Source organism: Pristis pectinata, chromosome 11 (assembly GCF_009764475.1).
Source record: "Pristis pectinata isolate sPriPec2 chromosome 11, sPriPec2.1.pri, whole genome shotgun sequence".
In the NCBI taxonomy this organism is placed as follows: Eukaryota; Metazoa; Chordata; class Chondrichthyes; order Rhinopristiformes; family Pristidae; genus Pristis; species Pristis pectinata.
This window is the reverse complement of record NC_067415.1, coordinates 87,479,411-87,500,886: the sequence shown is the minus strand read 5'-3', so window position 1 is coordinate 87,500,886 and position 21,476 is coordinate 87,479,411. Positions and strand designations below refer to the sequence as shown.

The following is a 21,476-nucleotide window of genomic DNA, read 5'->3' as shown; positions in this document are numbered from 1 at the left end:
AAGGTTGGGAGAAAGGATCTTAGAAAATCAAGAAGTAGAATCAGTTTGAAGAAACAGCATGGGGCAGAAAATATTGGTAGTTGTATATAGGCTCTCAAACGTAGAGAGTGCAGGACATGGTATAAATCAGGAAATTAGAGCCACATGTAACAAAGGTAATCTTTTATATCTACACTGAACATACTAAATTAACTATATAAAGTGAGGGTGAATTAATGGTGTGTAAGAGATGGTTTACTAGATCAGTATGTTGAGGAACCAGTTAGGGAACAGACTATTTTAGAAGTATTGTGTAATGAAAAAGAGTTAATTATCTGATAAGGGGCCTTTGAAGAAGTGTCATGATAACACATTAGAATTTTATACAAAGATTGAAAGTGATTGAGTTTCATCCAAGACCAGTGTTTTAAATCTAAACAAAGGAAACTATGAAGTCATGAGGCAAGATCTGGCTTCAGTAATTTGGAAAGTCACAGTTAAAGTAAATAAGCAAAAGCTAACATTTAAAGAATTGACATCATTTACAACAAATATGTATCCCTTTTAAGGCACAAAAACAACAGGAAAAGTGATGAAGCCATGGCTCACATGAGAACTTGGAGATAGTATTAGATCAATGGAAAAGACGTAATGTTGCCAAAAAGAACAGTAAGCCTAAGGATTGAAAAGAAATTGCACAATTCAACAAGGGAGGACCAAGGGATTGATCAGGAAAGGGAAAGCACATCAGGTGTTTAAGATATGGAACTGGCTGCCAGGGATTGTGGAGTCAGATTTAGTCGCATCATTCAAAAGGGAACTGAAAGAAAGAATTTGCAGAGCAGTGGAGAAAAGGTGAGAGAGTGGGATAAACTGGATTTTTCTTGCATATAACCAATGCAAACTTGATGGGCCAAATGGCCAGCTTCTGTGTTGGAACATCAGATCAACATTCATTCTCATACTTCTGTTTTACTCAGCTTGCTTCAACCATCAATGCAAATAAATGATCCGAAATTAAACCCTGCACGTTGGCCTTTATTGTGAGAGGGGTTGAAGTTTAAGAATAGTGAGGATTTGTTACATTAGTACTGGGTATTCAGTGTCGGTTTGTTCCCCTTACCTGAAAAGGAATAGAGCAGCATTGGATGCAGTCCAAAGGAGATTTATCAGGTCAATTCCAAGGATGAGAGGATTGTTCTACCAGGAGAGGCTAGAAAGTTTGGGTCTGTATTCCTTGGAGTTTAGAAGAATGAGGTATGACCTTATTCAAATTTCTAAGATCCTAAGGGGGCTTGACAAGGTAAATATTGGGATGATTTCACTAGTGGGAGAGTCACAAACCAGAGGATGTAGCTGCAGAATAAGAGGCCGGTTGTTCAAAACTGAGTTGTGTAGAAATTTCTTCTGAGGGTAGTGAATCTCTAGAATTCTTTGTCCCCGAGGGTGGTGGAGGTCAAATGATTAGATATATTTAAGGTGGAGATAGGTAAATATTTGAAAGATCAAAGAATTGAGAGTTATGGAGAACTGGCACAGGAAGTGGACGAGGCCTAAGGCAGATCAGCCATGATACTAAATGGTGGGATAAGCTTGAGGGGCAGAGTGGTCTACTCCTATTTTCTTGTGTTCTTGCTTCTGAATCTTAAATTCTTGCTTTCTACAGTTCCTGTAATAGTTTGTAGAAATTATCCTATCTCTTGGTGGAATTGGGTCATTGATTTCACATCAGGTCACTGTGTGTGATCATCCATTCCACACTGTAATATGTTCTCTCAAGTATTTCTTCTAATCCTTCCAGTTGTGCGGTGAGCATTTAAAATGTCAGGATTTGGTTGGTGTTAGCTGTCTTTGACAGTATCAGAAAATGGCTGATATAGAATTGGCCAACCCTTTCCCACTGAAAAGGGAATGGTATAAACTTGGCAGTGCAGTTGTCATGACACAATATGGCCCATGATCCATTCCAGTTGCCTCGACTCCAGACCTAACTCTGAAAAGAAACTAGCTTTATTGTGTGTTGCTCCTTCTATTTTAGGGCATTTACGTTTGAAGGGAAGTGAACAAAAAATGTCAAAGTCATTGAAAAACTACATCACTATAAAGGTAACTGTACACTTGTACCCCAAAACCATGCCCCCTATTGCTTTACGTCTTTTGGTTCCTTGTTTAAAAACAAAACAAAATTCCTTTCCAATTAAAGTTACCACGTAGTCACAAAGACCCATTGATTTATGAACATCTCTCAGAGAAGGGATTGTCCTGCTCTCACCAGGTCTAAATCACTTCTCAATACACTTGATCCCTAGCAGCTTCAGACAGCTGGAGAAGGGCAATGTGAGATGTTGGCATCCCAAGAGCACAGGTTCATGTGCTATTGTTTTTACAGTGGATGTCCTTCATACAAGAACATCCTTACCATCAAATACTCATTGAATTAAAGAATGTGATTGTGGAGATTCACCGGGATGTTGCCTGGGATGTTTCAGCTAGGAGGAAAGATTAGGTAGGCTGGATTTGTTTTCCTTGGAATGGAAAAGGTCGGGGGGGGGGGGGGGGGGGGGTGCGGGTGGGGGGTGCCTGATTGAGTTACACAATATCAGGAGGGGCATTAATGAGGTAGGTAGAATTTTTTCCCCTTAGTATGTATAACCAGAGGGCACAGGTTAAAGTAAGAGGTATGAGATTTAGAGGGGAATTGAGGGAGAATTCTTTCACCCAGAAGATCCAAAACTCACTACTTGAGGGTACACCATGGCATAGGGGACTGGGTGGAGTGCTGGAAAATAGGATTAGTATAGATAGATGGCTGGCATGGACACAGTGGTCTCAGAGACCTCCTTCTGTGCTGTATGATTTGATGGCTTTAAGACATAACATGCTTCTTCAAGGTCACCCATTGGCAATTGCAAATTCCCGCTACACAAACATCGAGTCACTGAGTCAGGTGAATGAGCAGTAGCAATAGATGGGAGAAACATCTTTTGTGAAATGGGTGTATTTTACCCAGCCCCTACAGTCGGAGCCCCTCTACCTTTTGTGTAATGGGTGTACTTTACCCAGTCCCTACAGTCGGAGCCCCTCTACCTTTTGTGCAATGGGTGTACGTTACCCAGCCCCTACAATCGGAGCCCCTCTACCTCTGTGTAATGGGTGTACTTTACCCAGTTCCTACAGTCAGAGCCCCTCTACCTTTTGTGCAATGGGTGTACTTTACCCAGTCCCTACAGTCAGAGCCATCCTATCTTTTGTGAAATGGATGTACTTTACCCAGCCCCTACAGTTGGAGCCCCTCTGTCTTTGGGATTGAATGTTCACATTGCCATCTCCTTAGGATAGAGAGCTTTCTCTAGCATTTTGCATGCTGGTTAATGAATTCCCCATTTCATAAAAGCTAGGAACACCATCCTAAATGCTGGTGCATTTGAAAATTTAATTTGGAGGTTGCATAGTTTGAAATTTGCAATTACTCGTGGTTTCAGGGCAATCACTATAATACGTTATCTCCTTTAATTCAATAAGTAGTTGTGCTAAGACGACTTTGTTCATCTGCTCTGGGAAAGCAGAACCCTAGGTGTGAATGTCTAAAGGACATCTGATTGCCCCTAGAGCCTTTACTCTTGGGATGGTGCCCTGATTTTATGGGTCCCCAGGTGTCTCCACTTCTACCTTTCCCCGCCAAGCCTAATCTCCATAATAGAGAGTTGCGAACATGGTGCAGATGGCTAAAGAGTTGGGTATTGTGGGCACCCCAAAACACATACAATACAAACCCCACTCTCGGAACACATCCCAAAACAAGGGACAGGTACACAAACCACAACACATCACAACCTGAACCACATGGCAGTTAAAGGGAGTGGAAGGGTGATGTCTCTCTCCCCTGGTTGATTAGGAACTGTGAGCAATCCACTAGCACATCAAACATTCGGGGCTGCTGCAGATAAAGGGAGTGATCAGCAAAACATTAATACCCATCCTAGCCTGCTCAAACGTTGAAGGTGATCGCAAGCACACATTTCTCCCACAGTGGGAAAGGAGCCCAGGACAGCCAACCCAACATTAGAAAATAGAATAGACAATGTATTCTACCGGCTTTTCTCCAGAATTAAGCATAATTCTAGGTGTGAGATAAGGAATGCTGCAGGAGAGGTAGCTGTTTGGATATTTGAATTACCAAAGATGTACTTGTTGGTGGGTTCATTGGCTGCTGTAAATTACCTTTAGTGTGGTGGGTGTCAGGAGAATGGGGAGGGGAGGTTGTTGAGATGCAAGATAGAATTGGGATGATTATAGATGGGTGTTTTTTTGACTGCATTGTATCCTCAATGCCTCAAATGGTATTTCCTCTGATTGTTTACCAGGATATCTTGGAAAAATTCACAGTGAATCAGTTCCGAATGCTTTGCCTTCTGTCAAAATACGGATCAGGTCTGAATTTCAGAGCTTAAAAAGTTTGAATAAAGATGCTGATGTGCGATGGTGAACCTTGCTGAATCTGTGTTGCCTTTGAATTGTAGCTGTGGAATTCAGTGATGCCAGCATGATAGAAGCTGGAGTCCTTCTCCATTCCATTTCCAGTTTTATTTACGATGCCTCTGCTTACATGAGAGGACAATTGATCTGCTCGTCAGTTGATGAAACCTTGTTATGGGAAAGGTATGTAGAAAGAAGTTGCATTTAAACAGTGCTTTCCTTCTTCACAGAACATTCTAAAGCACATCACATCAATAAACATTTTTTAAAGTGTAGAACTTGTTAAAAAAAACAAAGGGAAATGACTTGGCCAGTTTTTACGCCCACAGACAGCAATGTGATAATGATCAAATCATCTTGAGTGAAGGATAAATATTGGCCAGAACTCTGCTTCTCTTCAGAGGGTGCTGTGGATCTTTTACGTTCAGGTTGTTTAATGTCTCACGTGAAACACATGACAGTGCAGGACCCCTACAGTGCTGTTTCTCAGTCTGATCAGTGTTCCTCACCCCCAACGACAGCACAGTGCACCTTCTTTATTGGCCCACTGACAGTGCACCATTCATTCAGTACTTGCTGTAGAATAGAACTGCCTCTCCAACTGTACAGTGCTGCCTCACTGCAGTAGCTGCTCCTTGGTTTGGATTTTGTGTTCAAATTGCGGAGTGGGATTAAGCCACACTTTTTGACCGGTGAAAGAGCTACCCATTGAGTCATTTGTCCAGCCCAGCACTGGCATTGTGATCTCTTCAGCATTTCTATTGAGTTTTAGGATGTAGGCTCGATAACCAACCAGGGTAATGGAAGGGGGTAGTGTGATCCAGTGTTCACAGTTGGGGAGCATGTTCTTAGAGCGCCTGTATTTTTCCATTTCAATCAACACAAAGCCACAGTCCCTAGCTTTCCAAAATCCTTGCTGGGAATGGCAGACCGCACAATTGTCTGTGTTGTTTCATTCCACAGTAGCATCAGGTGCTTTCATTAACAATAATTTCATTTTTTATGATGCCTTTGATGTCACATTTCAATGAAATATTGATTTTTCTTGCACTCCTTTCAAAGGTTAAATTGCATGCTCTTTGCTTTCTTTGTTTTACATCCAGGTTAAATGCAACTAAAGCCGATGTGAAGGCTGCCTTCGCTGATGATTTTGACACCCCAGGGGCCACTGATTCAATTATAAATCTTATTCACCATGGCAACAGACAGCTTCAAACAGTTACCAAGGTAACCCATTAGAATTTTGTGCATTGGAAGTGCATTATTCAGAGTAATGCCATGATGAGTGTATTATGTTTTATGAAAGCATTATTGTTTGTTGAGATGAGGCAGAGGCTTGTAGTGTGATGGTGTCAAAGCTCCCCTGGGATGTGCCGGAGATGAGAGACTCTCACACGTTAAGTTTCATTCTGCACCCTAACCCTAAACTAGCAATTATTTTTCAGAATTAAAACCCATTTTGTGCAAAATATGATTTTACTAAGGAATGCTGTAATAACCAGATGTTCTCTTCAGTAATATTGATTGAGGGATAAATACCAGCTGGGGAACTGGGAAAGAGCTCCTGCGCTCCCCATTGAAGTAGTGTCATGGGATCTTCTACATCTGCCCAAGAAAGTAGACAGCCTCTGTTTAACACCTTTTCCATAAGACAGCACCTCTGACAGTGTAGTACTCCCTTGGTGCTGCTCCTTTCAACAGTGGCCCATCCTCTCAGCCCTGCTCCGTCAACACTGCGACACTTCCTGCGTACTGACTCCCCAGTAATATAGCATTCCTTCAGTACAGCTTCTCAGGTAATACTTTCTCCTTTGGTGTCATGCCTCGGTTATTCTAGTCATGTAAAGATTATGCAATGCTTCCATAGTAATGTACTGTGCTCTTAGACAAAGTGGAGAAGGAGCATTTGGGTTGGTATCAAGAACTACATGCCTATGCCTTGGGAGTACACACCCTGAGTAAATGACGAAAGGAGTGCATCACCCCACAAACTACACCCGGCTGCCCCCTCTGTGGGAGAGTTTGCAGTTGCCACATTGTCCTCGTCGGTTACATGACCACCTACAAAACCAGAAGAAAAACAAGTTATACTTGATCCCTAGGGACTGCTGAAGAGAGACTGATACAGCTATCTAATTGACTCTCATTTTCATGCCTTATATTTCCATCCACTAATATGTTTCTTTTAAATAAACTTATCCACTTCTGAAAACTATGCACCATAGTTTGTCGTAAACCATTTATGTCCATAATAAACAGGACTTTTTTCAAGGAGAAGCATTTTCTCCTTTCATGTTCATCGATCGATCTTACTGCAGATTGTGCGAACAGTACTGAGGGAGCATGAAACAAAAACAAATGCTGGAAGAACTCAACCAGTCAAACAGCATCTGCAGAAAGAGAAACCCGTCAACGTTTCAGGTGGAAGATCCTTCATCAGAACAGAGCTGATGAAGGGTATTCAGCCTGAAACATTGACTGCTTTCTCTTTCGTTTTCTTGCAGCATTTTCTGTTTTTGTTTTAGATTCCAGCACCCACTGTTTGATTTGTTTTCCAGTGCTGAGTGAGTGCTGCACTCAGTGGCGTAGTCATGTGGAATGGGATGTTAAATCAAGGCTCTCTGTTTTCCCCTTAGGAAAATACAAAAGATCGTTATTACACAATTAAAAGAACAGTGCCTTTAGGATCCTGAGAGAACTGAAGGTTGTTCTGGGGTCCCTTCTCAATGATGGCATGTTCTTAACCCTGAATACAGATGAGAAGTATTTATTAAGACCTCACCTATGTCTTCTGGCTCCACACACAGGTTGCCAGTTTGGTCTCTAATGGGTTCTACCCTCTTGCCCTTAATGTAGAGTCACAGAGTTAGACAGCACAGCAGCCCTTCAGCCCAACTCGTCCCTGCTAAACAAGTTGCCCACCTGAGTGAGTCCCATTTGCCTGCATTTGGCCCAAATCCCTCTATACCTTTCCAATCCATATATAGGTCCACATGCCTTTTAAATGTTGTGTTGTACCTACTTCTACCACTTCCTCTGGTAGCTCTTTCCATATACATACTACCCTCTGTAGGAAGATGTTGCCTCTCAGGTCCCCTTTAAATCTTCTCTCTCACCTTAAACCTGTGCACTCTAGTTTTAGACTCCCCTATCCTGGGAAAAAGGGACTGTGACAATCCATCTTATCTATGCCCCTCCTGATTTTTTAAATCTCTATAAGGTCACCCCTCAGCCTCCTTCGTTCCAGCCCCAGCCTATCCAGTCTCTCCTTATAACTCAACCCTCCAGTTCTGGCATCATCCTTGTGAATCTTTTCTACACCCTTTCCTGCTTACTGACGTTCTTGTCGAATAGAACTGCGCACAAAGCTCCAAGTGCAGTCTCACCAATGTCTTGTACAGCTGTAACATGATATCCCAACTCTTGTACTCATTGCTCTGACCGATGAAGGCAAGCGTGCCATACACCTTCTTCACCAACCTGTCTACCTGTTTCATTACTTTCAGAGAACTGTGTACTTGTATCCCTTGGTCTCTCTGTTCTACAACACTCTTCAGGGCCCTGCCATTTACTGTATAAGTCCTACCCTGTTTTAACTTCCCAAAATGCAAGACTTCGCACTTAGGACATAAAACAGTACAGCACAGGCACAGGTACTTCAGCTCACAACGTTTGTGCTGACTATGATGCTAATTTAAGCCGCACATCCTGCCGCACGTGGTCTATATCCCTCAGTTCACTACCTGTTCATGTGTCTGTCTAAATGCCACTTAAATGCTGCTGTTGTGTCTGCTTCCACCACTTCCCCTGGCAACGCGTTCCAGGCACCCATCACTCTCAATGTGGAAAACAAAACTTGCCACGTAAATCTCCTTTAACCATTCCTTCTCTCACCTGTGCCCTCAAGTATTTGGCATTTCCACCCTGGGAAAAAGACTCTGTCTATTTACCCTCTCATAATTTTATAAACTTCTATCAGCCCCTCAGCCTCTGATGCTCCAGAGAAAACAACCCGGGTTTGTCCAATCTCTATAGCTAAACTCTGAGCTAAATTCCACTTTCTCAGTTGATCTAGATCCTGTTGTAATGTTGGATAACCTTCTTCACTGTCCACCATACCACCAGTTTTGATGTCATCTGCAAACTTACTAACCATGCCAACTACATTTTCATCCAAATCATTAATATAGATGACAAACAACAATGGAAGCACCGACCCCTGAGGCACACCACTGGTCATGGGTCTCCAATCGGAGAAACAACCCTCCACCACCACCTTCTGACTCCTACCACCAAGCCAACTTTGTATCTAGTTGGCTTGAACTGGATCCCATGTAATCCAACCTTCCAGCCTAGTCCACCGTGCAGGGCCTTGTCAAAGGCCTGCTAAATCAAGTAGGTAACATCTACTGCCCTGCCCTTGTCAATCCTCTTGGTCATCCCTTCAAAAAAAACTCATCAAATTCGTGAGACATGATTTCCCACCCACAAAGCCACGCTGACTATCGCTAATCAGTCTTTGCCTTTCCAAATTCTGATCATTCCTGTCCCTCTGAATCCCCTTCAGTAACCTTTCCACCACTGATGTTAGGCTCACTGGTCTGTAGTTCCCTGTCTTGTCCTTGCAGCCCTTTCTAGATAAAGGCACAACATTAGCTGCCCTCCATTCTCCCGGTACCTCACCCGTGGTTAACGATGATACAAATACCTCTGCCAGGGCCCCAGCAACTTCTTCCCCAGCGTCCCACAATGTCTGAAGCTACACTTGATCAAGCCCTGGGGACTTATCCACCTTTATGCACTTTGGATCACTAGCATTTCCTCTTCTGTAACGTAGGCATCACTGTTCATTTCCCTGAAATCCTTATCTTCCATGACCTTCTGCATGGTAAATACAGGTGAGAAATATTCATTTAAAACCGCACCCATCTCCTGTCACTCCACGCATAGATGATCACACTGATCCTTTAGGGGACATATTCTCTCCCTTGTTACCCTTTTACTCATAATATACTTACAGAATCTCTTGGGATTCTCTTTTTCCTTACCGGCCAAAGCTGTTTTATGTCCTCTTTTTGCCCTCCTGATTTCCCTCATGTGTACTCCTACATCCCTTATACTCCTCAAGGGATTCTCTTAATCCCAGCTGCCTGTACCTGACAGATGCCTCCTTCTCCCTGACCAGACCCTCGCTATCCCTCATGACCCAGGGTTCCCTAATCCTGCCAGCCTTGCCTTTCACTCTAACAGAAACATGCTGCCCCTGAACTCCCCCCATCTCACTTTTAAAAGCCTCTCACTTGCCAGGCATCTCTTTACTCACTAGACTGGTTCCAGGGATGATGTGTTTGCTGTACCAGGTAGACTAGATTGAGTGGACTGAGCTTATATTTCCTAGAATTTATAAGAATGAAAGGAGACATCATTGAAACTTACAAACTACTTACAGTGCTTAACAGGCTAGATGTTTCCTCTGGCTGAGGTGTTGGGAAGCAGGGTTCTCTGGCTGAGGTTCTCTGGCTGTTTCCTCTGGCTGAGGTCTGGAGAAGCAAGGTTCTCTTGCTGAGGGTCTCTGGCTGTTTCCTCTGGCTGAGGTCTGGAGAAGCAAGGTTCTCTGGCTGAGGGTCTCTGGCTGTTTCCTCTGGCTGAGGTGTGGAGAAGCAGGGTTCACAGAACAAAGACCATGTTGATTAGGACTGAGAAATTTCTCCTCATCACTCAGAAGATTGTGACTCTTCCACAGCCCCTGGAGGTGAGGCAGAAGATCAGCTGATGAACGCTTGTGCTTGTTTGAACAGCTGAATGGCCTACTCCTGCTTCTGTTCCAACATTCATATTCTAGGAGTGAAGGGTTTGTCACGTGAGGAGAGGTTAAGCAGACTAGGCCTGTAGTCTTTACAGTTTAGAAGAATGAGAGGTGATCTCCTTGAAACGTACAACATTCATATGTGGTTTAACACTGCAGATGCAGGAATGAAGTTCCCGTGGGCTAACGTGCCTAGAAACAGGGATCAGGATCTCAAAGGATCTACCATTCAGGACTGAGATGAGAAATCTCTTCACCCAAAAGCTAGTAAATCTTTGAACTTCTTTACACAATAGAGCTGCGGAGGCTCAGTTACTAACTAGATTCAGGACGGAGATCAATAAAACTTTGGATATTAAGGGAATCAAGGAAAACAAGTGCAGGGAAATAGTATTGAGGCTAAGGTTCAGCTATAACCTTACTGACTGGCAGAGTAGACATGAGGGGCTGAGTGGCCTACTGCTTGTATTTTTGATGTTCTTGTGTAACAATCAGCCTTTTATTTACGCCAGGAGGAAGGTTCCCCTCGGAGCCCTGCTGTGTTTGGGGCAATAATTGCTTATGTCCAACGATTCCTGGATGCTGTTGGTATTTCTCTTGACGATGGTCAGGTGAGTAAACCTTAAATGGTTTCCATTTCCATTTTTTTTTTAAGAGTTGATTTAGTCTTTGCATGACATCAGTTATGGTGAAAGTTAACAAAGATGGATACCTTTCAAAGTCTGCACTTTAGGAGGGATAGTCTGTCAGTCACTGCTCCAGCAGCGAGGTTGTGTGAAACTCGTGTCTCTAAACCTCATTTACAGCTGCCGTATTCTGCTTGTTGGGGAGGGGCAATGATGTATTCCCTTCTGCATGTCCTCTTTTTAATCTTGATGTGCACTATAGTGCTTTCTGACATTGACAGGATGGGCCGAATGGCCTGTTTCCATGCTGTCAGAAGCAACAGAAGGTGGTGATGCACATAGTGCTGGAGCATGCTTTCTTACATTAGGACAGTGTGGGTTTGGGGACATCCCAACATCATGAATGGCACTGAAGAACTGAAAATCTGTCTTTTGGAACATGGTATTATTAAAACCACAGGAATTTATGGGACTTGTGTTCATTCACCTGAATGAACATTGGTCATTGCACATAGCCTTTTTCCCAGGGTTGGGGAATCAAGAACTAGAGGACATAGGTTTAAGAGGAGAACGTTAGTAGGAACTTGAGGGGCAAAGCTTTCCACACAGAGGCTGGTGTGTATGTGGAACAAGCTGCCAGAGGAAATGGTTCTTGCAGGTACAATAACAACATTAAAAAAACACTTGTACATGGATAGGAAGGGCTTTGAGGGATATGGCTCAAATGTGGGCAAATGGGACAGGCTTAGATGGTAATCTTGGTCAGCGTGGACGGGTTGGGCTGAAGGGCCTGTTTCTGCGCTGTATGACTATGACTTGAGAATGTATGGTAACACAATATTCCCCGGGGCTGGCCCTTGAATAGGGTGTGTTCCATCTCCTACTACCCCCTTGCAAGGCCAGCCCTACAGGACAGTACGTTCCCCCACACTGACCGGGCAGCACTGCCTCTGGGCTGATTCTTCAACAGAGTCCCCACCCTGGCTGGTGGCACTGCCTGCATATGGTCTTTACCTTGTGATGTGTGGGATCCTACTGTACACAATGTAATAACGACCAGATCTGTTGATGAGATGATGTAGGCTGAGTGTGAATTGGGTCATCAAGTGGAGTTTGGATGATCAGCTTCCAAATTGTTTGCATTCAGCTGAGAGGGTAGAAAAGACTTCAGTTTAATCCCTGAAGTCAACATTTGGATTTCTGTTCTGGTAACAAGTAATTTGAAGGTGTGGATTGAATAAAGAAAGAAAGGTGATCTGCCTTCACACTGCACAATTGGAGTCTTCATCATTTGAACATAAGTTGCACAGTATTTCAGATTTCTCATATCTGCATTCTTCTAATGTGTCTAAAACTGCCCAAAATCCACCAGAGGTAAAAGGTAAACCAACTTCATACTGAATCCAGTATCTCAGATGGAGTGTGGGGCAGCTGTAGTGTGAATGAAACAAAGTTAATCTTCTTTGCTTGACCTCTAGTAAGAGGGAACATGCCAGAAATGTACAGCAAGATCATCGATTACCTTGTTTTCCCAAGAGATCATAGCAACCAGAACATGGAGCCATCGTTCTCCTTCACGCATTGGCCCTCTCTCATGAGGCAGTTGATATGCGGTGAGCGTTAAGACTTTTCCCTTCAGTAGTTTGGTGAGAGGAGTGTGAGTTGTTTCCTGTGTTTGGTGAAGCTTGAGCTGCTGCATTCAGTGGTGTCAGAGGCTGTTGATCTCAGATCAGCCAGGCAGTTGGGTGTGGAGCAATAGGTCTTTTGTCTGGAGGTCTTGCTGAGTAGAGTTTGCCCTTTTGAAGCACAAACCTCCCAACAGATGATCTAGCTCTCAATTCTAACTCTCGGTCTTCTTCCTGAGAACTGCTGCAGTCAAGTGTGTGGGTGTTATGTTGCATTACAGAGCAGTAGCAGGGTGCAGAGAGAGGGTGATACAGAATGTAATATGGACAGACAGCTGGTGACAGCAGGTTCCATTTTTAATTTTTAATTCAGCAAAAATTCCAATGTTTATTACTTTTAATTCAGCAATAGTTTCTCTGAAAGCATTCCGATAGTTATGACGCAGATTATTTTTACTTTGAAACCAAACGTGTAAAACAGTTAGAGCCTGAACAAAGTCATCACTAACCACAATGACTTGAATTTATTTGAACGTGTTTAACGTAATGTTACCTCAGCAAAAGTTGGTCAAAGGGAGATGTTTAAAAGTGCAGCTTAAGGGAGGTGAGAGGCTGAGAGATCTAGAGAGGGAATTCTGAGATGAAAGTGTCTCTAGGTGAGGACACAGTGGCCTGTGGTGGACCATGGGCATTGTTACAGCTGGAGTAAGTCACCGAGGCGGTGAAGGGCTGGCTCTTGAGCAGTTTGAGGATGTAGTAGTGTAGGTCAGTGAGTCCAGGAGTAATGTGCAAATGAGGCTTGGTGCATCTCAGGGCACAGAGAATGCCAATGTGAATGACCTCAGTGCAGTGGAGAATGGAAACAGGGAAGCCAGCTGAGGTTCTAGTGGAACAGTCATGGCTTTCAGCAGCAAATGAGTGGAGATAAAGGCACTGTTAGAGTGCTAGAAATATGCAGTCTTCATGAAGGTGCAGAAATGTGGTCTGACGCTCCTGCCTGGGTCAGGCATGACTGCAAAGTTGTGAGCAGTCTGGCTCGGCTTTGGACAGTAGGCAGAGAGCACGATGGAGTTCGTAGCTGGGGCAGTGACTTGTGAGGTGGGCAGATGACCTTTGGTTTTCCTAATATTTAGTCGGCAGAAATGAAATCCGTACAGGATGGAAATTCATACAGGAGCTCTCTGGCAATTTAGCAACAAAGCCATTGAGAGAATCCTTTCTGATGTATGCTGGCAACTTTCCCAGACTAACTGGCCTCAGATTGGTTAATGAGGAAGGTATTCACTGCAAGTATGATCTTCAAGGTGTTACTTTTAATTTATTATAGAAAGCTACAATTTTGTCTTTAACCTTTTATGAAAAAAATGTAAGCAGAAAGGTTTGATGAAAAGCGAGTTTTAAGGAGTCGCTGTTTTGGAATTGATCTTTATTATTGGCAACATTTGGAGTTCTGATTTACTGCAGTGAATTAAATGCATCATTTGGGCCAGGAGTAAGTTCAATGAAGTGTGACATTAGAATGTAATGAGACCCAGTCTGCAAGACCAGTTATAATTCAGTGATATGTGTATTTAATTTTCTTTTAGCAGCCCAATAAATGTGGAAGAACTCAGCTATTCCTATAATGTACTTGGTTATCCATCCCTACCTTTCCCTTTTCAGTTGGATCTTTTGCTTTGCTTCCTTTCACATTTTTTCCCTTTGCACTACCCTTGCTTTTTGTGCTTTGTACACACTTCTGTTAGTTTGCAATATTCTACTGATCATTTGTCTTTTAATGCTCTGGCACTCTTCCTCTTCTACACCAGGTATATAAGCAAGCCACATGTGTATTCTGACAGTAGTTTGTTGTGAGCACTGGTCACCTTCTGAGACATTCAGGGGTTGATAGAGTGTAGTGTGGCAGTTCCTTGGTAATCTTCCATTGGATAAAGGTGTTTCAGAACCAAGGTGGTAGATGGAGTTGACTCACAGATCATTTGTGATCCGGTTGACTACTTTGAGGGGCTGACTGTCCACCTTCTGTTCTTTTATCCCAAATAATTGTGTTAAGCTTTGAAGAAAGTTGCAGCTGTTGAAACCAGAGCAGTCAGTGTAGTTACTTGAACAAATACAAGTTGTTTGACCATTTTAGTTTTTATTCTGTGAGTATGAGTGAAATCTCCAGGGTGCAAAGGATCGGTACAGCTAATGTGCATCAGTAGCCGGGCTTTGTAACTCTCACAACAAACTTCTTTATTAACTAAAAACAATCCTGGGGATACACAGCAGGTCAGGTAGCATCTCTAGAGAGAGAGAGAGACAGAGTTAAGGTTTCAGGTCAGAGCAAGAACCAACTTTCCTCATTGAGGTGAAGGGTCATTGACCTGAAGCACTGACTCACTTTCTCTCCACAGATGCTACCTGGCTGCCTGTGTATCCCCAGGATTTTCTGCTTTTGGTTCAGACTTTCAGCATCTGCAGTTCTTTGCTTTTCAAAAGTCTCTGCCATGTTGGGGAGATTTCTTTGTATCTGTAACTGAACAAAGACCACACTGGCTTTAAAATGGACAGGTTTTCCTGTAGCTCTTCCCTGCCTTCCCCTCTATGGTGCCCCAACTCTAATGGCTTTCTCCCTGTGCTGCATCAACTGCATCTTGAGTCAATGAGATAAACAGCCGTGTTTACAAGGAACAGCTGGAGAGGTGGTAGTTGGAGAAGAAGCCTTTTCCTCCTTTAGCCTGTTCTGGTTTCCACTGGTCATGAGCTTTAGTCCTGTGCCAGTGGTTAATGGGGTAACCTGGTACCACGGTTGAATGACCGACCGTGCTGTGCTGAATGTCTGACAATCACATTCAGCAAAGCGTGGGAAACAAATTATTCTTCTGTGTTTCCTATTTATTGCTGATCAGACCCTGACTTCTGTATTCTTATTACTGTTTTCTGTACTAAAACAAGGAGATTTACTTGAGTGTTCTCCATAATAGCTGTCAGATAAATACACGGAGCATTTAAATAACTGACCAGACTTCTGAGTGGTAGAAATTAGAGGTGTCATGCTGGAGTCAGCATTATAAATATCTGTGGGTTAGATAAGGATATCTGTGAGCAAGCTGTGGTTCTGTGTATCTCCAAGCCCATCTGGCCTCTGGTCACTGTAGCATTGTCCTTCCACTGCTGCCCTCCTGTGCTCTGTCCAGATCACTTCTTGCTTTCCAGATGCTAACTGATGAAGAGCAGTGCTTGTTTAACATCAGCACGTAAGACTACTCCAGATTTATAAAAACAAACTCCTGTTAGTTTCCAGTCTTCCAACCAGTTCCATAAAGCTGTGCACTGTCAGGTTGGGGTTTCAACAAGGCAGCAGTGGGGTGGACAGTGAAGTCTCATCCAGGTGGAACCAGGAACAAGAGCTGCATATGGGGAAAAAAAAGTCTGGATTATTGATTCATTTTTCCACTGGTTAAGAAAGGAGCTAGTTAAGGTTTTAAAGTTTGAGAGGTAACAGCAAAAGATGTTTCCCACCTTCTGTCCATTCACTTCCAGGGATGAGATTTCAGAACTTCCTAGAACTTGGAAAATGTAAACACCTGAAAGACTATAACATCACGACCTCGAGGGATAGCCATGACGACGACGACGATTTACAAGTTGGGTCAGGTTCTGAACAGGAAAAATAGAAAAGGGCTCAAAAATTGGTATTGTGGAGAGACCTGGTCAAAGAGCCAGAAGTAGCAGCGATGTGATGGGCTGAATGGCTACACTAGCTTCTGTTGTCAGTTTTACTCCCTTCCTCACATGGCTGCAATGGCCAGATATTCATTAAGCACGTGCAGTGTACATAGAGCATCTTCACTCTGCCATTTTCCTTAGTTGTCTCCTTGTTTTTCAGCTACTGACAGCAGACAGATCTTCAGCTGCCCTTCACACTGTTGCTGAGCAACTGGTGGCTTTTCGCCAAGAGGTCAGGAACTATGCTCTGGCAGTGAACGAGCAAGAGGCAGGCTCCAGTGGAGGCAGAGAGCTGAGCAAAGAAGAGGAAGAGCAACAGAAGGAGCGCAGGAGGCAGCTGAAAGTTGAACGACAGCCTCTCCTGCGAGCCTGTGACTCACTGCGGAAGGACCTCAGTGCTATTGGAATAAATATAAAGGTGAGTGGGAGACGAGTGGTCACAGGGTATCACTGCTAAACTGCCTGATGGGGCCTACTGTCCTGGGTACCTCCTACCCACTTCCCTCATCCCATCGATGATCTGGCTGAAACCAGAAAGAGAAAGCGTTTCCCAAACTAGAGTAGACATTACGCGGAGAAGGTTAGAGGCGATCTGACTGAGGTGTTCAAGATGTTGAAAGGAATTGATCAGGTAACTAGAAGTTGCCTCCTGTGGGAGAACGTGTCCAGAGCAAGGGCAATGTTAAAATTAGAGCCCAGCCTTTACAGGACGGAAATCTGGAGCTCCTGCCCAAAAAGTTGTCAAGGCTGGGGATCATTGAAATGTCAGTGCTGAAGTTGAGAGATTTTTGTTGAGCAGGGATGTTAATGGTTCCAGAACCACAATCTGGAATGAGAAGCTACAGGTGTACTTCACACAGGAGGGCTGCAGCGAGAGTCTGGCTGAAAGAAGTGAATTTAAAGCAAAGCTGATGCTGAAAATCCAAACTAAAGGTAGAAAAATCTGGAAATACCCAAGTGACAGGATCTGACTTTTCCTGAGACATTAACTGTGTTTCCCTCTCCGCACATGCTGCCTGACCTGTTGTGTATTTCCAGCACTTTCTGTTGGAAGTAAAGTTAGTTGCTATAACGTACAAGCCTATGTGATTGATAGGCCACAATACAATCGTACACAATGCAAACCACTGACATTACAGGTTGCTTCCTGTCATAACACAGCCCTTGCACTGAACTTACCAATGTTGAGCAGCCTATGTCTGCCCTCTGCTGCCCAAAGTAAGGATTGCGGCCTGCCGTGCTGCTCTAATCGAATCAGTATGCTCAGGATGACACTCTTCCAGATGCCTGCCTCTCCTAGTGGAAGGAGTCATGCTTTGATGTGTGGATTCAGTATGGTTGGGAAAGCTGATCTCTTTCAGAAAAGCTTTATTACCCAGAGGTTTATTACCGCCTTAATTCTGGGTTTTGACCGGAAACGTCGACCATCCCTCTGCCTCCACAGATGCTGCCTGACTCACTTGAGTTCCCCCAGCAGTTTGTTTTTGCTTCAGGTTACAGCATCTGCAGTTTCTTGCCTCTCTATCTTTCTCTCATGTGTACATTGTTAAATAAGCAATGGAACTAAAAGTCAGATACTCCATCAAAAAGTAATTTGCTACAACATAAAACACATGGAGTATTCATTTTAAAAACAGGGCGACTGGAGGCAGCTTTAAACAGCTGGTGACGTGTGAGTGTAATACTGAGGAAGTAAACAGACCTTTAAACTAGATTCTTTTTATTTCAGCCTGAGGCATTTAACTTTTCAAGATTCTTTTTTAATATTTAACACTGCAAAATCTGTGTTTGAATATTGTTTAGACTTAATAGGTTAAACCATCCAGTTTTAAACAACCAGTATATTTCAGGTTGACTTCAGGGTGATTAGGCCTGGTTGCCATTTACGTACATTCAGTCGACAGTATTCTTCAGAATATTTGCATTTCACAAACATAATATAAGAAAGAGCTATCCAGTATCCTTACATCCACCCTAATGTTAACCTGAAATATGCTGGTGACTTAAAGCTGAATAGATTAACCTATTGACCAAGTCTACAGAAGATTCAAACACAGAATTTTGCAGCGTTAAATATTAAGAAAGAATTTTAATCTTTTGTTAGCTGACCCTTTGTTTGTTACAGGGCAGTCAGGCATCAGACACCCAGAACCACCAATACAAGATATCTCGGTGAAGTGTTTCAGTACAGAAACAGGCCACTTGCCCATTGGCTCCAGGCTGGTGTTTACACTCCACTTGGGATCACACCCCCATTCCCACCGGCCCCTTCAGTCACTATCTTCTTCTATTCCTTTCTCCCTCATGTATTTCCCAGCTTCCCCTCAACCACTCCCTGAGTCTCTGATGGGAGTTCCAAATTCCCACGGCTGTTTACACAGAAGTTTCTCCTGAATTCCCCTTGGACGTGTTTAGTGACTGCCTTGTGTTCGTGGCTTCCCGTTTGGTCTCCCCCACAATGGAAACATCTCCATCTACCCTATCAAAGTCATCAATTGGGTTACTCCTTGGCCTTGTTCTCTGGGATGTACCCCAACCTGTTCTCTTATTGTTCACAGCTGTTACCTGGCAACGTACTTCTACATTTTATTTGTGGTGTGGAGAGGAGCACTCTGGTCACCTGAGGTTTCTGCATCTCATTTCTATCACTGTAGAACTGAATGTGTGAAACTACTTTTAGTGATGGTCAATGTTACTGTAGCTACAAATCACTGTGTTGCTCAACCCCACTGATACCCTTATATGCAGAGAGTATGTGCCTACTTGTACTTTTCAAAATGCACCACCTTCTGTTTACTCATTTTTGGGACCTGGGAACCACTGACAAGACCAGCTCTTATGCTGATGAGGAGGTGGGGGTGAGCCACCTACTGGAAGTGTTACGGTCCTTCTGGTGATGTTGCTCCCACCACATTGTTGGTGCGGGACTTCCAGGGTTGGACGATAAAGGAATGACAATATATTCCCAAATCAGGGAGACCAGGTGGGAGCCTGTAGGTGGTGGTGTTCCCTACTGCCCTTGGTGGGAGAGATCACAGATTTGGGAGGTGCTGTCAGAGTGGCCAGAGTGAAGATGTTACGGGGTGCAGCCACTGTGCTGGAGGGGATGAATGTGTAGGGTTAGGATGGGTGCTGATCGAGCAGACACTTGTGGCCTGGCTGCTTCAGTCTTGTTGGAGCTGCACTCATCCAGCCAAGCAGAGAGGTGCCCCGTCACACCCCCGTCCTGTGCCTTGTGGATGCTGGAGAGATCTCAGCTGCACAGATTTTTAAATTCCCCAGTTGCTCTGGTGATGTTTGAACTTGCCTCTGCAGATCCATGGTCCAGACCTTTGGTGGGACCAAGATCTTTTTTTTTCTGGGAGGGGAGTTTAATGAATCTCAAACTGTTATCAATTTTCACTGGGCTCAGCTTCACACACTCCCGATGAATGTGTAAAGATAATGGAGTGCACTGGTTGTTAACAGTTGGTGCCCTGTGCAAGGTCATGAGTGCTGACACTTCCATTGTCTATACTCCTGGGACAGTAGGTTGGGATGGGTGCTGTTACCACTGGGTTCAGGAGAGGATCTGCTTCCAGCCACCAAAGATTGACAGGTGGTTGTGTGGGGTAAGCTCGGAGGTTGACAGAGTAGAGTTGGGGCAATGTTCTGGAGGACAGGATTCATATGACATTGTATGATCTGTTACAATTCCGCAGAACACATTGTAAACCTACTTAATTGCTCTTCACAGGATAGAGGGGTGACTTCATCTTGGGAGCTGACTTCACAACTCGCTAACAAAAGCAAAAGTGAAACTTGACTCTGCAATCAGTGGATCATTGATCATGCATCAGTTGAGCTCGGTGTTAGCCACATTAATGGTGGGCTGAGCCAAAGGGTTGATTCAAAGTGATTCCTATCCCAGATCTATTATCAGGGAGTTTCCTGGTCCGAGAGTGAACTTACAGGGGCTCTCCCATGGTTTGTGTGCAGCAGTGTCGGAACACTTCCTCTCAGCCTGTTATACCAAGCACTGCCCTCAATGGAGAAAATCATTGTAATCTAACGGGACTGTAGAATGCTTTGTGGTCATTAGTGGTGCTCGGCATCAATGTAGACATCACTAATAAAAGGAAAGTGATCTTTGGTGAATTTGACAAGCTATGAATAATTGCAGCTCTTTACGTGCATGGCCATCTTGGAGTGCCTCAGTCACTGGCACACTTACCTCAAGCCTGCAGCCCGCTGCTTATCTCTGCTGACAGAGAAAGGGGAGTGAGACGAGGAGAGGACTTTTAAACCATGTGGGGAGTGGTTTATAAAATCACGAGGGGGATGGTTACAGTCTTTTTCCTGGGTAGCAGTGTCTATAACTAGAGGACATAAATTTAAGGTGAAAGGGGAAACTTGTTCACACGGAGGGTGGTGGGTATGTGGAACGAGCTGCGGAAGTGGTACAATTACAACATTTAAAAGATGGTTGGACAGATACATAGTAAAGGTTTAGAGGGATATGGGATTAGCTTGGATAGTCGTCATAGTTGGTGTGGATGAGTTAGGCTGTGGGGCCCGTTTCTGTGCTGTGTGACTTGACAACATTTACCATTCCCCATTTATCCAACATTCAATGGCAACACTGCATGTTCATAGGGAAAGTAAACCTGTGTTTATTTTAAGCATTTGGCAGTGTTATGCCTTGTGCTGGATTTTGCTCACATTGTAATATCTCACTGCCTGTCCCCATACCATGGGGTTCTGCTCCTTCCACAGTTCTAGTGAAACGTAGGCAGTATCTCTCCACAGATTCTGTAACCTGGTGTTTCCAGTGTTGTTTGCAAAGCAGTTCTGATCTTTGAGGGAGCTGTGTGCTTTCAGTATATGTGGTGGATCCAGCTCACTTCTGTTTCCCTGGCAACGAGCATACAAGATGATCATTCCTGCTTAGCAAAACATCAAGACCAATCATCCCTTCATTGTATGAACACGTGTTTCTCAAGCTAGCTCGGTAGTGTGGATTCTGACATTAACTGCAGCCCATGGTCAATGAAATGGTGGAGCCCATTCAAATCCAGCTACCAAATCGGAAGATAGTCAATGCAGCCCTGGCCCATCGTGGGAGCAGCCCAGCACCACTGACACCAGGTGAAACTCTCCACTCGCCATGTGGAAAACACAGTGAAGGAGCAGCAGGTTGCTCTGTGGGACACAAGGGTGACTGAAAAATGAGCACCAGGCAGTTCTTTTAAGCATAGCCAGTTGTGATTGGCA

At 43.9% G+C, this 21,476-nt stretch overlaps 1 protein-coding gene across 2 annotated transcripts in view; it reads left to right on the top strand.

The window, feature by feature from the left end:
* Window positions 1-20,360, top strand: part of cars2 (cysteinyl-tRNA synthetase 2, mitochondrial) — a 39,830-nt gene extending 19,470 nt beyond the window's left edge. For both annotated transcript variants that reach the window (XM_052026064.1, XM_052026063.1), the window contains exons 9-15: window positions 2,018-2,085; window positions 4,344-4,410; window positions 4,500-4,638; window positions 5,559-5,682; window positions 10,774-10,872; window positions 16,384-16,641; window positions 19,960-20,360. In XM_052026064.1, coding sequence (XP_051882024.1) covers window positions 2,018-2,085; window positions 4,344-4,410; window positions 4,500-4,638; window positions 5,559-5,682; window positions 10,774-10,872; window positions 16,384-16,641; window positions 19,960-20,028 — 824 coding nt within the window. In that variant the 3' untranslated portion in view covers window positions 20,029-20,360. The remainder of the gene's footprint in view (window positions 1-2,017; window positions 2,086-4,343; window positions 4,411-4,499; window positions 4,639-5,558; window positions 5,683-10,773; window positions 10,873-16,383; window positions 16,642-19,959) is intronic.
* Window positions 20,361-21,476: the final 1,116 nt, after the last annotated feature.